This window comes from Galdieria sulphuraria (assembly GCF_000341285.1).
Source record: "Galdieria sulphuraria unplaced genomic scaffold scaf_26, whole genome shotgun sequence".
NCBI lineage: Eukaryota > Rhodophyta > Bangiophyceae > Galdieriales > Galdieriaceae > Galdieria > Galdieria sulphuraria.
The window spans coordinates 56,206-72,126 of NW_005178449.1; the positions used below are offsets into that span (position 1 = coordinate 56,206).

General features: G+C 38.5%; 11 protein-coding genes and 1 non-coding gene across 13 annotated transcripts; 5 read left to right on the top strand and 7 right to left on the bottom strand.

The window, feature by feature from the left end:
• Positions 1 to 15: 15 nt before the first annotated feature.
• On the top strand, positions 16 to 1,211 carry Gasu_32860 (L-ascorbate peroxidase). The gene is made up of 4 exons (XM_005705740.1): positions 16 to 408; positions 457 to 714; positions 763 to 843; positions 895 to 1,211. Exons 1-4 carry the CDS (start codon positions 43 to 45, stop codon positions 1,060 to 1,062), a joined length of 873 nt encoding a protein of 290 aa, XP_005705797.1. The 5' UTR covers positions 16 to 42; the 3' UTR covers positions 1,063 to 1,211.
• A 4-nt stretch (positions 1,212 to 1,215) lies between these two features.
• On the top strand, positions 1,216 to 3,374 carry Gasu_32870 (methylmalonate-semialdehyde dehydrogenase). Its single transcript, XM_005705741.1, has 12 exons — positions 1,216 to 1,295; positions 1,347 to 1,428; positions 1,482 to 1,577; positions 1,637 to 1,759; positions 1,814 to 1,873; positions 1,922 to 1,965; positions 2,016 to 2,175; positions 2,228 to 2,362; positions 2,413 to 2,535; positions 2,590 to 2,845; positions 2,899 to 3,032; positions 3,086 to 3,374. Exons 1-12 carry the CDS (start codon positions 1,222 to 1,224, stop codon positions 3,257 to 3,259), a joined length of 1,461 nt encoding a protein of 486 aa, XP_005705798.1. The 5' UTR covers positions 1,216 to 1,221; the 3' UTR covers positions 3,260 to 3,374.
• Positions 3,375 to 4,008: 634 nt separating this feature from the next.
• Gasu_32880 (homogenitisate phytyltransferase) lies at positions 4,009 to 5,595 on the bottom strand. Its single transcript, XM_005705742.1, has 4 exons — positions 4,957 to 5,595; positions 4,527 to 4,904; positions 4,337 to 4,468; positions 4,009 to 4,287 (listed from the first exon to the last, which is right to left on the bottom strand). Exons 1-4 carry the CDS (start codon positions 5,584 to 5,586, stop codon positions 4,120 to 4,122), a joined length of 1,308 nt encoding a protein of 435 aa, XP_005705799.1. The 5' UTR covers positions 5,587 to 5,595; the 3' UTR covers positions 4,009 to 4,119.
• An 80-nt stretch (positions 5,596 to 5,675) lies between these two features.
• On the top strand, positions 5,676 to 6,616 carry Gasu_32890 (inner mitochondrial membrane protein Sco1p). Its single transcript, XM_005705743.1, has 3 exons — positions 5,676 to 5,889; positions 5,933 to 6,023; positions 6,072 to 6,616. Exons 1-3 carry the CDS (start codon positions 5,713 to 5,715, stop codon positions 6,593 to 6,595), a joined length of 792 nt encoding a protein of 263 aa, XP_005705800.1. The 5' UTR covers positions 5,676 to 5,712; the 3' UTR covers positions 6,596 to 6,616.
• Positions 6,617 to 6,620: 4 nt separating this feature from the next.
• Positions 6,621 to 7,545, bottom strand: Gasu_32900 (uncharacterized protein). Its single transcript, XM_005705744.1, has 3 exons — positions 7,416 to 7,545; positions 7,265 to 7,360; positions 6,621 to 7,217 (listed from the first exon to the last, which is right to left on the bottom strand). The coding sequence occupies exons 1-3, from the start codon at positions 7,515 to 7,517 to the stop codon at positions 6,654 to 6,656; spliced, it is 762 nt and encodes a 253-aa protein (XP_005705801.1). The 5' UTR covers positions 7,518 to 7,545; the 3' UTR covers positions 6,621 to 6,653.
• Positions 7,381 to 8,685, bottom strand: Gasu_32910 (tRNA pseudouridine synthase B). 2 transcript variants are annotated; one of them, XM_005705746.1, is made up of 7 exons: positions 8,418 to 8,685; positions 8,312 to 8,371; positions 8,123 to 8,269; positions 7,883 to 8,074; positions 7,716 to 7,835; positions 7,647 to 7,664; positions 7,551 to 7,585 (listed from the first exon to the last, which is right to left on the bottom strand). In XM_005705746.1, exons 1-7 carry the CDS (start codon positions 8,586 to 8,588, stop codon positions 7,580 to 7,582), a joined length of 714 nt encoding a protein of 237 aa, XP_005705803.1. In that variant the 5' UTR covers positions 8,589 to 8,685; the 3' UTR covers positions 7,551 to 7,579. The 2 variants fall into 2 exon arrangements, with proteins under 2 accessions (XP_005705802.1, XP_005705803.1); XM_005705745.1 differs by having other exon boundaries at positions 7,381 to 7,664.
• Positions 8,686 to 8,708: 23 nt separating this feature from the next.
• Positions 8,709 to 8,780, top strand: Gasu_nc0035. Its single transcript has one exon. It is a non-coding gene; the product is annotated as a tRNA-Trp (tRNA).
• A 195-nt stretch (positions 8,781 to 8,975) lies between these two features.
• On the top strand, positions 8,976 to 12,226 carry Gasu_32920 (putative DNA helicase required for mitotic chromosome segregation CHL1). Its single transcript, XM_005705747.1, has 5 exons — positions 8,976 to 9,748; positions 9,800 to 10,875; positions 10,921 to 11,513; positions 11,557 to 11,645; positions 11,698 to 12,226. The coding sequence occupies exons 1-5, from the start codon at positions 9,017 to 9,019 to the stop codon at positions 12,160 to 12,162; spliced, it is 2,955 nt and encodes a 984-aa protein (XP_005705804.1). The 5' UTR covers positions 8,976 to 9,016; the 3' UTR covers positions 12,163 to 12,226.
• Positions 12,227 to 12,229: 3 nt separating this feature from the next.
• On the bottom strand, positions 12,230 to 13,105 carry Gasu_32930 (synaptobrevin homolog YKT6). The gene is made up of 4 exons (XM_005705748.1): positions 12,967 to 13,105; positions 12,834 to 12,916; positions 12,517 to 12,788; positions 12,230 to 12,466 (listed from the first exon to the last, which is right to left on the bottom strand). The coding sequence occupies exons 1-4, from the start codon at positions 13,074 to 13,076 to the stop codon at positions 12,329 to 12,331; spliced, it is 603 nt and encodes a 200-aa protein (XP_005705805.1). The 5' UTR covers positions 13,077 to 13,105; the 3' UTR covers positions 12,230 to 12,328.
• A 5-nt stretch (positions 13,106 to 13,110) lies between these two features.
• On the bottom strand, positions 13,111 to 13,885 carry Gasu_32940 (transcription initiation factor TFIIE beta subunit). The gene is made up of 2 exons (XM_005705749.1): positions 13,563 to 13,885; positions 13,111 to 13,511 (listed from the first exon to the last, which is right to left on the bottom strand). Exons 1-2 carry the CDS (start codon positions 13,878 to 13,880, stop codon positions 13,140 to 13,142), a joined length of 690 nt encoding a protein of 229 aa, XP_005705806.1. The 5' UTR covers positions 13,881 to 13,885; the 3' UTR covers positions 13,111 to 13,139.
• A 5-nt stretch (positions 13,886 to 13,890) lies between these two features.
• Gasu_32950 (carboxymethylenebutenolidase) lies at positions 13,891 to 14,985 on the bottom strand. Its single transcript, XM_005705750.1, has 4 exons — positions 14,731 to 14,985; positions 14,584 to 14,682; positions 14,121 to 14,531; positions 13,891 to 14,072 (listed from the first exon to the last, which is right to left on the bottom strand). The coding sequence occupies exons 1-4, from the start codon at positions 14,956 to 14,958 to the stop codon at positions 13,986 to 13,988; spliced, it is 825 nt and encodes a 274-aa protein (XP_005705807.1). The 5' UTR covers positions 14,959 to 14,985; the 3' UTR covers positions 13,891 to 13,985.
• A 76-nt stretch (positions 14,986 to 15,061) lies between these two features.
• Gasu_32960 (4-carboxymuconolactone decarboxylase) lies at positions 15,062 to 15,915 on the bottom strand. Its single transcript, XM_005705751.1, has 2 exons — positions 15,410 to 15,915; positions 15,062 to 15,363 (listed from the first exon to the last, which is right to left on the bottom strand). The coding sequence occupies exons 1-2, from the start codon at positions 15,910 to 15,912 to the stop codon at positions 15,084 to 15,086; spliced, it is 783 nt and encodes a 260-aa protein (XP_005705808.1). The 5' UTR covers positions 15,913 to 15,915; the 3' UTR covers positions 15,062 to 15,083.
• Between the last annotated feature and the right edge of the window lie 6 nt (positions 15,916 to 15,921).

The following is a 15,921-nucleotide window of genomic DNA, read 5'->3' on the forward strand; positions in this document are numbered from 1 at the left end:
TTGAACACCGTAACCCAATTCAACTTATTCGTAACAATTCAAATGAATTATCGATTATTGTCCACAGCCCTTTTGAGTCAGGCGTGGAAACCTGTCCGCCAAAAGTTTCTATTTTCTTCAGTAAATACAGGACTTTCTCAACTTTCCAGTTTAAAGTCAAACCTTGCAACTATGGTTGTCAATACTAAAGAACTAGAAACTCAGGTCAGGGACCGACTCGTACAGCTTTACAAACAGACTCCTTGTATGCCTATCATGGTAAGAATTGCTTGGCATGATGCCGGAACATATGATGTGAATACCAACACTGGTGGAGTTAACGGATCTGTTCGCTTTGACGTTGAACAAAAGCATAAAGCAAACGCTGGCCTCAAAGTCGCCTTGGACTTACTTGCTCCCATAAAGAAAGTCTGTGGAATACTCCTTCTTGATTATGTAACTGCTAACTTATAATAGGATTTTCCCGATATTGGCTATGCGGATTTGTTCCAACTAGCAAGTGTTGTCGCCATTGAGTATGCAGGAGGTCCAAAGATACCTTTCCGAATGGGTAGAAGGGACGCAGAGGGTCCAGAAAAGTGTCCTGAGGAAGGAAGACTTCCAGACGCTGAACACAAACTACCTCAGCTTCGAAAGGTGTTCTATCGTATGGGTTTGAACGACAAAGAATTGACTGTCCTTAGCGGAGGGCACACCCTTGGTCGAGCTCATAAGGTTAGCTTGAATAGGTCTGTTGTTTTCATAACACTTAATATATCATAGGACCGTTCAGGTTTCGAGGGTCCTTGGACGAAAACCCCCTTAGTGTTCGACAACTCTTATTTTGTGGAGATTTTGAAAGAGGTTTGTTCACTTCTGATTGTGTTTCTTTTGTGGAAGCTTAAAAGTTCGTAGAAACCCGATCCCCAGTTGTTGAGGCTTGCTTCTGACTTGGCGTTGTTGGATGACCCCCAAACTAGGAAGCTTGTGGAAGAATATGCTTCTAACAAAGACCTGTTCTTTGAAGATTATGCACAGGCACACAAGAAACTTAGTGAATTAGGAGCAGTATGGGTCCAATAAGAGTTGTTTGTTGTCGTTGTTAAAATAAAAAAAGTCGTTTTCCTTTTCGAAAGAATGTTTGACAAGAAAGAGAGATGGAGAGAAATTACATGACCATTTTCTCGTAGTTATTGTTTTTCTCTTGAGTGAAGAAAACAACTTTTTCGTCAATTCCGAAGAATGTCGAGTACTAACGGTTACCAGTCTACTATTCCTCTGATGCAAAACTTTGTAAATGGAAAGTTCGAGACTAGGTAAGCGAGTATCGACGCCACTATCTGAATGATTCATAAGAAAGAACGTAGCAAGGGACCTATTATTGGAGATGTGACCAATCCAGCAACTGGAGAAGTTCTGAAACAAGTTCCTGGTTCTCTTAAAGAAGAGGTCTACTCACGAATGGAAACATTGTTCTAATTCTCATGGTTCTATTCGTATAGGTTGATGCTGCCATTGCAAGCGCTCAGAAAGCCTTTGTGTCTTGGTCTACCCTTCCAATATCTAAACGAGTATCATACATGTTTCGATTTCGAGAGGTATATGATATTCTGTTTTGGAAAATAAGCAAATTTCAACTTGTATGCCTCAAAATTAGATAATACATCGAAGACTTGCTGATTTCACCGCAATGATAAGACTTGAAGGAGGAAAGACAGTAAAGGATGCAGAAGGCGACATAATCCGAGGTCTCGAAGTGGCAGAATATGCTTGTGGCTTTGTATGTTATTAACTTGCTTGAGTAAATTCTTTGGAAATAACTGACATTACTGAGACTGGCAAAGTGGAGGGTATGTATGAGAAGAATTTGGCCACCGATATCGATATGATGCAAGTAAGTTGTATGATTGCAAACGGAAACATGGCTCTTATTATTCTCTAGATACGAGAGCCATTAGGAGTTTGCGTAGGAATTTGTCCCTTTAAGTGAGTTGTTTGTAATATCTGGTTGGCAATATTCCCATAGCAATTTGTAGCTTTCCCGCAATGATACCTCTTTGGATGATACCGATAGCGATCGTGACCGGAAACAGCTTTGTCTTGAAACCTTCAGAACTCGTCCCCGGCTCAGCTCATTTGTTGGCAGAAATAAGTTTGGAAGCTGGATTTCCACCCGGAGTTTTTAACATTGTTCAAGTAATAATATAAGCGATGTTATCGTGTGAACAATTGAACCAATTTGCAATAGGGTGGAAAAGATACTGTCGATGCGCTACTGGATAATCCTCATGTTAAAGCTGTGAGCTTTGTGGGAAGCACACCAATCGGGAGGATTGTATACCAAAAGGCCAGTATGAGAGGTATTCGTGCCCAATGCAATATGGTATCAAGAGAAAAAGATAGACAACTTTAATCACTAAATGTTCTAAAAAGGGTGCAAAAAATCATGCAGTCGTGATGTCGGATTGTAACAAAGAATTGACATTAAATGCTCTCACTGCAGCTGCATTTGGAGCCACTGGACAAAGATGTATGGCCATATCAGTTGCGGTGTTTGTAAGCAATTATTCCTATTTTTTTGCAACTTGATACTAAACATAGATGATCCAGGTTGGTGAAAGTATCCAAATGTTACCTGCTTTAGTACAAAAAGCTGCGAATGTGAAACTGGGAACTGACGAAAATAGTGATATGGGACCTCTTATTTCATCAAAAGCGAAGGCAAGAGTCGAAACACTAGTGAACTCCGCAAAGATACAAGGCGCAAAAATAGATTATCAAGGACAAGCTCCTAGTTCCAAGGGTAACTGGGTGGGACCTGTCGTTATTTCCAATGTTACTCCAGAAATGGATGTTTACAAGGAAGGTGAGTTTGTCTTCTTCTCTTCGTTTGGAACATTTCATCATTTCTATATTCAGAGATATTTGGTCCTGTGCTAGTATGCCTTCACGTGCAATCGCTGGATGAGGCAATTCAACTCATCAACTCGAATCGCTTTGGAAATGGAACTGCTATTTTCACTGAATCGGGAGTAGCAGCACGAAAATTTCAGGTAAGAACATGTGAATATAAGATAAGAAAGAGAAAATAAGTAGTTTGGAATAGAGCCAAATCGAAGTAGGACAAGTGGGAATCAACATACCAGTACCAGTACCGGCTCCTCCCTTTGGGTTCACTGGTTCAAAGGATTCTATGTGGGGTGATCTCCCGTTCTATGGACCCACTGGTTTTGCGTTCTTTACGAGACCAAAAACTGTCGTCAGTCGATTTGCATGGTGATAAAGATAAAAAGCTATCACTATTCAATACCCACAGAATGTTGATGTCTTAACATTTGTAGGCTTGTTTAATGATCTTTATGTGAGGGCTGAAAATTAAATTTGTTTTTTGTTCAAATTCAACATTTTGGGCAGTTTTCTGTTTAATATTTCCACGAATATGGTAACGATATTTAAAAAATTTGTCAAAAATTAATCACTAGCAATAATGATCTTCTCAAAGAGAAACCAAAGAAATTAATGGCTTTGCGCGGTAAACAGAAATGCATGATCTTAAGATAGAAATTCTATTTAAATAATTGAATTTTAACCTATTATGAATAGCTTGTTGGTAAATGGTAGGTTTTTTTGCTGCAGAAAGTGTTCTTATTTACAGCCTAAATGAACTACTTTTACTCGTTTGAGGGATTTTAATTCATAATTTCTGTTGTCAATTTTTTAAATAATTCAATTCTTTTTTATTTTTAAGGTTAGGTCAGCTAAATTTTTTGATTCGTCACATCTGAATGCGAAATAAATTAGAATCGGAACTTCCAAAATTAATTTGTATTTTGCCTTTAGAGTATTGGTTTCTTTTGTTTTCTTTCAGTTCTATTTCTGGTTTTGTCAAGTTTTTTTAAAATTAACTTTAATGGTCCTGACTTTAATCAAATAATTGTTTCAGTGTATGTAGAAAGAGATGACGTAGTTTCGGAAACTGCAGTCTCCAATGTTGTTCTAAAATATGCCATTACTCTGAAAATAGAATCATTCGGGAAGAACAACTTTACTGTTTGTCTGAAGTTTATTTTCATTTAAATTTCTTACTCTCAGACAAATTGGTTCGACAAAACTTTTGGCCATCCACAAATGCTGCAAGTCCTATCCAGCTAGAGGCAGTAGTATGTAAACGCCATAGAACACTTTCCACAAAAACATGTAAAACTCATACACTTGCTTGGAGTTTTCTGCGTCCACATGGAATGATTTCATCCATAGTGCCAATCCAAATACCAAATGGCACCCAACTAGAAGCCATTTACAGAACAACTAAAAAAAGTCATGAATGTAAGACTTTCTATGGGAATTGGCCACTTACGATGGGCACAATGAGCCACAGTACGTAGGAAGATACGAAAAAAACGCCCGTGAGGAATAGGACTGTCCAGCGGAAAACGACTTGAGGTCCCAAAATGACGGAGAAGGAACGCAAGTGAAACATGCGATCTCCCTATAAGTATTATTATGCTTATCAATGACGACTCCATTGGATCTATCTTTCCACTTACTTTTACATCTGGAATATCTTTCATCAAAGCGATACAAATACCAAAAAGTGCGAAAAAGATGCTGTAAAACCAACAACATGGCGACAAAGAAGCTCCATAACCCGCAACTATTCTAGCATGTTGAGAGAAACCAATGTTGACCAACACACCTCTCACAACGAGGATACAAAAGGATGAAAATAAGGGATATCTCTTTAAACGAATAGGAGGAATACTATACATACTACCCAACAGCGTGCTCCCAAACAACGTTCCAATGAGTGGGACTGATGTCTTTGGCAAAACCAAACCGAGTATCAAACCTAAAGAGCCACAAAGCGTCACAATGACCCACGCCCAACGAACGGAAAGTTCTTTTGAGGCTAAAGGTAAATAAGGCTGCGTTTCCATTGAGTCCAGTAGATTCTTTGACCAAGTTATATAACCTTACTTTGTTGATTTGATCGATTTCGATATCAAATAGTTGATTCAAACCCACTATATACACATTGATGAGCAACGCAGGAACAAGAGCAGTGAGAAATCCAAGGATGGCAGTCCAACCCTGGGACTGTGAAATAGTTGTAACCAAGCTATCCGACAGTTTCCGCGAGCCAATACCAACACTAGAACTTGTAGTGTTACAAGGAAGAAACCAACGATATACATATTTCCATAGCAGAAAAGTGTCTTTGTACGATACTGTATTTTCACACCAATTGTTGCCAACCCGCTGAAGAAACTGACTAACATATTCGTTGGCTAAGATGGTGAGGGATGAGATGGCTGTCAAAGTTCCAATAAAGGTATGCGGCCTGCAAAACTTCCATAAAACATAAAGTTTGTAAGTCAATGATTTCCTCTCGTTAGTACTCGACTGTTGCTGTTCCAAGCCGTCTACCAGGTGTAGTAACCTCGACCGTTGTTGTCTGGAGCATCGACTAGCCAGTTTTTTTGACCAAACATCATAGGAATCTATCCACCTTTTCTTCCATAAACCATTTTGTCTTTTGTTTTCAACAGAAAGTGTTGTCCACAATAAGAAACAGGGCATGGGAGATTGTCTTATTTGGCATGTCATGGAAACCATGTATTCACTTATCAAAGATACGCATATATAGTATTCAACATTTCATTCCAACAACACTTCTTTTCTTCTATCCCAATGAAATGTGAAAAGTTGGTTTACACTTTTTTCATTTGGCGAATGATATCGATGTCGTTCATCAGACTCGTATCCAGACGTGTTTTATTGGGTATCCATAGTCGTCAGACGAGTAGCAAAGGAATAGTTCGTTATTCAAGTTCTCAGCGAATGTTCCATTCTTCATCTTATTTATCCGTACAAAAGGAAGAAACTGAAAGCCAGTCGGACTCCAAAGGTGTAAGTGGTTGAAAGGTTTTGAAACTAGTTAACTCTTTTTTAGCCAATAGGTTGGAAAACAGTAGGAGCAACGTTTGCACTAGGTTCAGGTCTCCTTTTCTTATATGCACAAATGAAAGATAAGAAGGTGGAAAGTAAGTAATAATCCCATTGAGGATATTTATGGTGTTCAAGTGTTTTAGAGCTTCGATATCAGCAAAAGGATTTAGGACAACCAGCCATTGGTGGTCCTTTTGAGTTGTTAGATATGAATGGAAAAGTAGTCACTGACAAGGACTTTAGAGGAAAGTTTATGTTGATATATTTCGGATTTACGTTTTGTCCCGATGTGTGTCCAGAAGAGTTGAATAAAATGACAGAAGCTATGAATATTTTGGAGAAAAGAATGGGTTCGAGTGCAGACAAGATTGTTCCTGTTTTTATTTCGGTGGATCCACAGAGAGACACGAGCCATCAAATCAAGTCCTATTTGAAGGACTTTCATCCTCGTTTTGTTGGTTTAACAGGAACTCCAGAGCAAGTTGAAAAGGTTGCCAAATCGTATAGAGTATTCTTCTCTAAAGATAGGGACGATGGCTCGGATGATTATCTTGTTGATCATTCCATCATTACCTATTTAGTTGCACCTGATGGTAACTTTGTAACCTTTTTTGGAAAATCTACTTCAGCAGATGATATGGCTAAGAAGATTGCAGAATATCTGTAAAGGAACGTTGTGTGTATTTTGTATAAGAATTATGTTTTAGGTTTCATCAAAATGAAAGTTACTTGTTTCCTTTTTTATTCTTCATCATTGAAATGTTGCCTTTGCCTTTCTTCTGTGTTGATTGACTACTTCCAGTTGTTACTCCTTCTTGACTATAAACATTGAACTCGAAATTTCCTTTAGTCACTCTATTGATTTCAGACATAAACAAATCATATTCTCCAGGTATGATTCCAATATCATAAGTACATCCATGTGAAGAATAGGATTCTCTTTCAACAGTTACATATTTGGCAATCACACTGGAAGCTGCACCTATCGAGCTATGAGGAACTTTCAACTGACCCTCTAAAGTTGTCTTTTTTAGTGGAATAACGTTCACCAGTTTGGAAACTATGTCAGGTATTTGTCTCTCTACAGGAATATCGGCATCGACTCGGATTTTGCACTCTTCCAAAGCGTTTTCAATGCGAGACATCGGATGGGGAAGTTTTTTGGCAGGGTCGATATAATATTTGTGTATAAAGTTGACAATTTCTTTCTTTCTCTTTTCTAACTTCTCTTTCCGTTCGGCACTGGATATTTGTACTTCTCCCTTTTGCAAAATGGTTTCCACACAACTCTATTATGGCAGTGAGGTATATAATAAAAACGAAACAAATAACTCACTTGCAAAGAGTCTGTTTGAAAGGCAGCTTTGAGTTCGTTGGTTCCCGCTTTCTCCCTTTTCGCATAACTTGTAAAGATAGTGTCGGATAGAAGAACCTAATTCCATAACAAGTGATATGTAGACTATCCCCTTTCTTAAGAAAGATCATACATCTTCCAATGACTTTATTTCTCCTTTCCTATATTTCTGAACAGTTCCCTCTTTGGTAACCAACTCAAAAGTAGTCTTTCCTACTCGATATCGTACCAACATATCTTCAGTTTATAGAAAATGAGCAAATCGTTGCATTGTGCATTGAATGTGGGACATTTGCTTCAAGTCTTGCAAAGATACGGCATCGGATAAAAGAAATGGACCTTGTTGGGTTCTCTCCAAAGCAACTAAATGACCCACTGTTTGCTATAAAGATATTCCATAGATATTGGTCTGTTATAAGGAGTTGTTACATACCCACTCTTGTTGAACAATATCCGATAACAAACGACGAATATAAGTACCTCCACTACATTCGATAGAAAATTCTGCTATCGGCATGCAACAATAAGTGCATTCGATGTGATCAATGCGTACCTTTATACATACAACAACAGTTTCAAGTGGATAAAGAGTCAAAGTACCTTTCTTTTGGGTAATTCTATAGCCACTCCTTTTCTTGCCCATTCATAAGCACGTTTACCATTCACATGAATAGCAGAATAAGCTGGTGGAACTTGCTCAATAACTCCCATATAGCGAGGTAATACAGATCGAATGTCATCAATAGAGATATTAGGAACAGGTTTGGTATCCACAATTGTGCCAGTGTTGTCCTTTTGAATGACGCTAAGAGAGGATGAATAACCCAAGGAATGACATACCAAGGTATCCGTTTCTTCTCCAAACTTCAAAGTGGCTCGGTATCTTTTGGAGCCTTGGAGAAATCTTTCTAGTTGGGAACAAGTTGAACCTACAGCAATCACCAACACTCCGGTAGCAAAAGGATCCAATGTACCCCCATGGCCAACCTAAAAAAAAAGTTGGACTTTGTTTTCAAGAAACGTGCATACCTTGATCCACTTGCAAGGTTTTCCAGAGTTTTTATAGTCTTGCAAGATGATAGAACGAATCTAGTGAGGGAATGAGAAAGTGAACTATTTATTGACTGGTACTGACCTGTTTCACGACATCGAAGGAAGTATAATGGAGAGGTTTTCGTACAGGGAATATACCACTAAGGCTAGTGGATGGAGAATGAACAGAGCAAAAGAAACGAGGCTTTATGATGGATAACTTTTTCTTGAGAGTTTGAACAGGAAAGGGTCGCAAAAATAATAAGCGCCTCATAAATAAATAATAATAATAATAATAATGGGGGGTTGATAATAATAAGAAAGGAGAATGGTCCACAAAGAGAGAAAGAAAAAATTATTTAAGTCAATTGTAATCCATTGCTAACTGAATTCGGGGGGCGTGGCGCAACGGTAGCGCGTCTGACTCCAGATCAGAAGGTTGCGTGTTCGATTCACGTCGCCCTCAACAAATTCTTTTTTTTTTTTAAATTCAACGAATGAGATATAAATGAATGGTTCCAATTGGATTTGTTTTTGAACAAGTTATAATACTGCTGTCCATAGGTTACTTTTCATAATTTCTTTAAACGTTAAATGACTCTCACAAGGATTTGATGCAATTGTCAAATAGGCCACATGGGAATCCTTCCATAATCCTCTCCGTTTTTTGAAATATTGGCCGCCATTGAAACGTAAAAAGCAATGCCTTTCCAAGTATATGGTACCGAGATTGAGTTCCCTTATGAACCTTATCCAGTACAATTTGTTTTTATGGAAAAAATATTGAGAGCTTGTGAGAACAGTCAAAATGCTTTATTAGAAAGTCCCACGGGAACTGGCAAATCTCTAGCTTTGCTTTGTGCAGTGTTAGCTTGGCAAAAGAAAACCAAGAATAAAATGCAACTGGAGAGAATAGAAAAAGAAAATATCGGAAAACAAAGATTCGATGCAGCGGTAGCAAAATATAGGCACGGAAGAGGAAAAGAACCTTTGGCAGATACTTTCCAAGACAATCAAACCAATAGGCATATGGAGAAAAGAGACTTGGATAATTGTCTAGAAGAAAAAAGTATATCGAGTGACGATGACTTTCAACAAGGAATTGGTACAAATCAGACAATAGATAGCGATTCCGATGATTGGATAACCCATGACGAAGACAATAACCTGGATAGTGACAAAGAAATAATTCCTCCTAAAATATTCTTTGCCACACGTACACATACTCAAATAGATCAAGTCGTACAAGAATTGAGACGAACCAGTTATAGACCTAAAATGGATATTCTGGGTTCGCGCGATAGGTATTGTATACACAACAAAGTGATAAGGTCACAGAATAGGAATGAGGAATGCAAAAAATTGTTGGAAGAAAGATCTTGCTCTTATGCCTTTGGAGTTGAGAAGGTTCATAATATTAAAGAATTGTCAGAGGTATGTGAGTTTACATAGATGATATCTTTTCCCATCACTTGTCTTTTTTAGAATCATATCCATCAGGTTTGGGATATTGAAGACTTGGTTCGAATAGGAAAGAGACATAATTTATGTCCCTACTTTTCTTCACAAGAATTGATGAAAACGGCCGAATTGATTTTTTGTCCTTATAGTTATCTTTTAGATCCTGTTGTAAGGAATGCCATGCAAGTGGAACTTTCCAATTCTATTGTCATTTTAGATGAAGCTCATAATATAGAAGATGTTTGTAGAGAAGCTGCATCTTGTGAAGTCTTTATCGAAGAACTCGAACAAGTCAGAACGGAGTTGGAAACATTGGATATGAATCAGAATACTTCCATGGGAAGACATTTATCTCTTGTGAATAGTTTTGTCTCGGGAGTTATTTCTTGGTGTCATGAACAAGATGCTCATCAAAAGTTTGTTGTAGATAAGAGTGATTTTGAGAAGGAAACATTTAGCTGTACTGGGAAGTTGTTGTTAGATGCTTTGGAGTGTTGTGGAGTGACCAAAACTATTTATTCTGAAATACGCCGTAGTGTGTCTAGAATTACAAATACTGAACTTTTTCTATCGGAGCATTTGGATGAAACTTCAACAAAGAAGAAGCGAGTTGGTCTTCCTGAATGGGCATCGATTACTTTGGAACGTTTAATGTGTCCGTTAGAATTCATTTTTAACTCTTCAGTGGATCGTAGCGATGACTTTCTACTGGTGTTGATGAAGACTCGTAAAGGAACTATGTGGTCTTTCAAGCTATGCTTATGGTGTTTCAATCCAGCTGTCTCATTTTCTTATCTTCAGTCCCATTCCAGATGCATTGTTCTTTCTTCTGGCACTTTGACTCCTATGGATTCCTTCTCTTCCGAATTAGGGATTCATTTCGATATCATGAACTCACTTCCTCATGTTATTGATGTAAAGAATCAAGTTTGTGCTATTGCTTCCAGTTGTGGACCTAATTCAGTGGACTATGATTCTACCTTTGCAGCGTCCAGCTCTATTGCTTATCATGATTGTTTGGGTCAGTCTATTTTAGAATACTGTCGTGTTATTCCGGATGGAGTTATTTGTTTCTTTCCCTCCTATCGTTTGTTGGAAAGGTAATGAGTATTTTAGAGTAGCCTTATTTTATAAACATTTCTTAGTGTGGTTCGTCGTTGGCGTCAATCTGGTTATTGGAAGGAGTTGGAGTCCTGTAAACAAGTATTTATAGAGCCTTGTCAAAATGATAGAGTTTATTTTGATAATATTTTACTATCTTATTATCACGCTATCCACAAGAAGCAAGGAGCCTTGTTCCTAGCAGTTTGTAGAGGAAAAGTAAGCGAAGGAATTGATTTCAAAGATGAATATGCACGAGGAGTAATTATAGTTGGTTTACCTTATCCCAATTTGAGAGATCTCCAAGTCATTCAGAAAAAAGAATATAACGATAGATATAGTGCATCAAGAAAATTGTTGAATGGACAGCGATGGTATGCTTTACAAGCTTTTCGTTCTTTGAATCAAGCTATTGGACGTTGTATTCGACACAAGAATGATTATGGTGTGATTGTGTTGTTAGATAAGCGCTATACTAGACATGAAACATTAAGGAATCTTCCCAAATGGTTGGCCCATCAAATCAGAATTGCGACATATCATGAAGTGGCGATTTCGATGATTTCCCATTTCATTCCGCAAGTAGAAGCGAGAGTTGTTCCTTTAAAACGTGTGATTGGTACAAGGCGTACACTCGGTAACAAAGTGTTGCAACAGAAAGTTAATCAGTACTTGCGTAGAGACTAGGATGGATTTGCTAGGAACTACTGGTAGTAGAGAAGGAAATAGAGGTGGAAGAGACCAGTTTAGTTGGGAGAAAGTAAAGGAAGTAAGTGTTGCTTGTTAGCAGAAGAATATGTTTATGGATACTAATTGAATAGGATAAATATAGAGAGAATTACTTGGGACATTCTTTACATGCACCTGTGGGCTTGTCTTCAAAGAAGAAGGACTCACAGTGGTTTATCAAGCCACCAAAGCGCCAAAATGGTGGAAACGAAGAACTCAAGAAAATACAACGACAAGAAGCCATTATGATGAGAGCTAGTCTTCAAGGGATACCTGTTCAGGATGCTATTTCGTTGGCACTTGAGCAGTCAAATCAAGTGGAAGAAAAAAACAGTGAGGTAACGAAGGATAAGAGTGAAAGGCCATTGTCACCACAAAATGAGTCTCGTGATAAGAATAGAGTAGAAAATGATAGACTGGATGACAGTCATCAAGATATACATCGACGACATGGTGCGTATCATCATCACACGCAAAGCCGTTCAAAGGAAAGGCATCGACACCGTTCAAAAGGGCGGTCCAGCAAAGATAGAAGAAGACGACGTCGTTATTCTTGATAGAAATATTGTAAAGTGAACTTTGCACTTTGTTTGGGAGTATGTGCGCAAGTGTCATTTGTACATAACCAAGCAATGCTATTTTATAACGATGACAATGACATTTTCTAAAACATATTGCAAAACTTTTGAGTATTTGTTATTTACGAAATATTGTTCCGTATTTTCACATAAAACCACAACATGAGTTTTGTTTCCTTGCCGTACGATAAAACATTTTAGACTGCATACTCAAGTCGTTGGATTTTTCCACTAGTGCATCCAACTTTGTGCCTCTTTCCAATACAGAGTCTATGGTTTTGTGCTGCCATAAGAGTAATTAGCAGAATATCTAACACCGATTGTGTAACTTACTAATATAATTTTGGTTTCGTCCAAGTCCTTTTGTATGCGTACAATGGAGTCTGCTTTAGCTGGATCTTGATACTCATCGACTGCTTTTTGGACAAAGGAACAAGTCAGTTCTATATAGGTCGTTTTCCAAACATTTTCATTGAATTCTTTTGTAAATTCATCGATTACTTTTCCAAGGAGTGTGAAGGCCACTCTTCTGGGGTATTCCTTATCACATAATACAACAGTAGCCAATCCGCTGGGAGCGTTGTAAACGTGACAAACATAAGTATCTTTCAAAGTTGATGAAGAAATGAAGTAAAACGGCAATCACTTACCTTGGTGTTCCACAGAGGCTCTTTCACCACAAGGTACTCTTTTGACCAGAGTTTTCGCGAAGAAGTTTGCGAATTCTCGGATACTAAAGCAAGTATAAGGGACAAGTAACGAACAAGAGTAGTATTCAAGAACCTGTTTCTTTGAAAATAGCCAAATTCGTTAAGGTGATAAGCACTAGACAATATAAAAGGTTCCTTTTCTCCCTCTTCCTTTCTTAATACAAACAAGGCAATGATTTTCATGACACAAGAGTCGTCAATGTCTTATTATTCCATCGGATCTCTTTCTACATCAACAAAAATACTTTACATGGAAAAGGCTGAGTTTTGATGGTTTTCTATAATCTGATTAGGATCGAGAGCTGTTCCTTCCAAGTGTTCGTTTGTAAGTCTTGCACGTCTACCAACTTTTCTTGTTTTGTTATCGTAAGACTTGGGTCTCTTACGGATGACAACACGTTCTGGTTGTCTATTGTCTCGAGAAACTTGTTTCAGTCCTCGACTAGTCAAATGACGATGCACATCGACAGGGTCAGGAACACGTATTTCGTACCACAACTGTCGAACGTCTTCACTTACGGGATAAAACCACTTGGGTTCAGCTGGAAATAAAAACTCTTGTTTGTAAAAGTTGTTTCGAATACTTAATACTTGGGGTGGCTGACTATGTAATAGACTCTAATCGATATTCATCAAATGATGACAAACCAGAACAAAGCAACTATATACCTCCAAGTCTTCTTCCACTCCTTTGTAAGCATCTAAGAGGTCCTTTTTGTCGATACCGACGGGATTCCGTTGTATAACTGCCACCAAATCTTCCTTGTTTCGCAAAAAGTATTTGCTCTTCCACCTCAAACGACCATCCGGCTCTATCAAAATGCGTGGATTGGTTTTCAAGTTTTCTTTCAGTTCTGGGTCCGCTTCGACGTCCACGTGTAGTTTGTCTTTCAGTTCTTGAAGAGAAATAGGGCGCAACTCAGACTGCAAATATTGCAGAATACTTAATAGAACTAGTCCGAGAGGCTTTTCTGCACAAGTGGCCATTTCTACTGGCAATCAGAAAACCTCAACTAAGCTTCGAACCTTATTGTCAAATGGATCACAAGCTCTCTTTTTATTCAACAACAGAAACCAGTGGTGCACAAATGATTAGGAAGACAAGTTTTTACGGAAAAATTCAAACATTCTGCTCAACGCCAATTGTCTACTTTCCTCATCATAAGGTCGTAACATTTCCTATTCAGATGAATACTCAACCCCAAAATAAAAACAACAAACACTTACGACTTTGGACCTCATCTCATCCGTAAATCCACCATCCGGAGGATTCATAAACGCATGACCTGCTTTTGGATAATAATAAAACTCATGTGGTACATTACCTTCCTTCAGTTTCTGTTCCAATCCTTTTGCTGTAGCGAGGTCGGAAAACCCCTGACTTTTGTCTTGTTCTCCAAAATGACACTGGACAGGAACCTTTATGTTCTTCACATCACATAATTGGGCAGGTGGAGTTCCATAAAAGCAAATGGCTGCATCTACTGCAGGATGAAGCGCTGCGGCAGCCAAGGCTATGGCACCACCCATGCAAAATCCCACTATGCCTACTTTTTTGCACTGTTTGGATTCCTTCAAGTATTGACAAGCAGCTGCAATATCGTCTATGGCACCAGGCCAGTCCAAATTGGTCATCATCTTAGCAACAACAACCCCTTAGAATTGTTCTACAAGACAAACAATAACTTACATGATGGGCTTCATCAGGTTGAGCGGCCACCTTTCCTCGGTAAAAGTCCGGTAAAAGAGCTTTACACTGCAAACCATCACTCAGTTCTTGTGCTCTTTTCTACAAGTAGTTTCAGATACTGTTCAAATAGGGATGTCAAACACTTACTTTGATCACCTCGTTCAAACCCCACCACTCTTGTACTACAATAACTCCAAAGTGATTAGGGGTGTTCTCTCCGTACAAAATACCAGGTACATCAGTATTCTGTTTCTTGAACGTGACTGCAGCCATTTGTAACTGTCTTGAATGAGATGCCTTGCGATAACTGACCAACAATCGAAACGGTGATCGACAAGAACCCAAATAGCCACCTAATTGGACAAAACAATGCATTTGTCTATAGAAATTCAGGAAGAGAGGAATGGCTCTCCATGTCTATGCGATTCTTTCTTGAAACTTCCATTTTAGGCTTTTGGTGATAAATATATGAAGGAAAGAATCAGTGTAAAGTTATATTTTTATAGAGCAGCTCTAGAACGTTCAAACGTCATCCATACAGCGTCAACTTCCTCCTGAGCTCTCGAGGAAAATAACAAGTGAGTTTGTTTCAGAATACTGTGTACTTGTTCTTTTGAAGCTCCAACTTGTAACGCACCACGAAGATGACTTACAAGTTGAGGTGCTACCGATTGTCCAGCCAAAGCAGCGATTGCACATAACTCTCTCTGATAAAGACTTAACAAAGGTCTGCTCAAGATACGACCGTAACCGAAATCCATTACCCACGTCTCTAGATCTCTACAAAGAAAAGTTGAGTATAGTGCTTGAGGACGCAAATACTTACGGGTGGAAAGCACGAATGCGTGTCGAAAGTTTCTCTGCCGCTGAAGAATAAACTTTAGAAAATGTATCGTGACCTCTGACCTGGAACTTGTCGTTTTCTGAAAGCTTCGAAACATCCAAAGAGGATATACTGTCCCCCAATTGACACCCTATTTCGGACTCCACTAAAAGATCTTCCTTGCGAGGTAAAAGGTTAGCTTGCTGAAGTGTGGCACAAGCGTTCAAAACTTTAGGAAGGCCAACAAATACCAAAGACTGTAAAACCGCTTCTAAGGCGTGGGTTCGATTTTGATAAGGGAGAACTTGAAAGTCTTCCTTTATACTACTCAAATTACCACTAGATGTATGGCTAGCAACAAAAGTATATATTCTAGTCAACGGATCAATCAAGCCAAAATCTTCTTCTTTGAAATGAACAAAGAGTGGATGATGAATTTCCAACCGCCGTTTCGGAATACTTGAATACAAAGAAGAACTTAACAATATTCTTCTGGCGACACACATTGCCAAGTT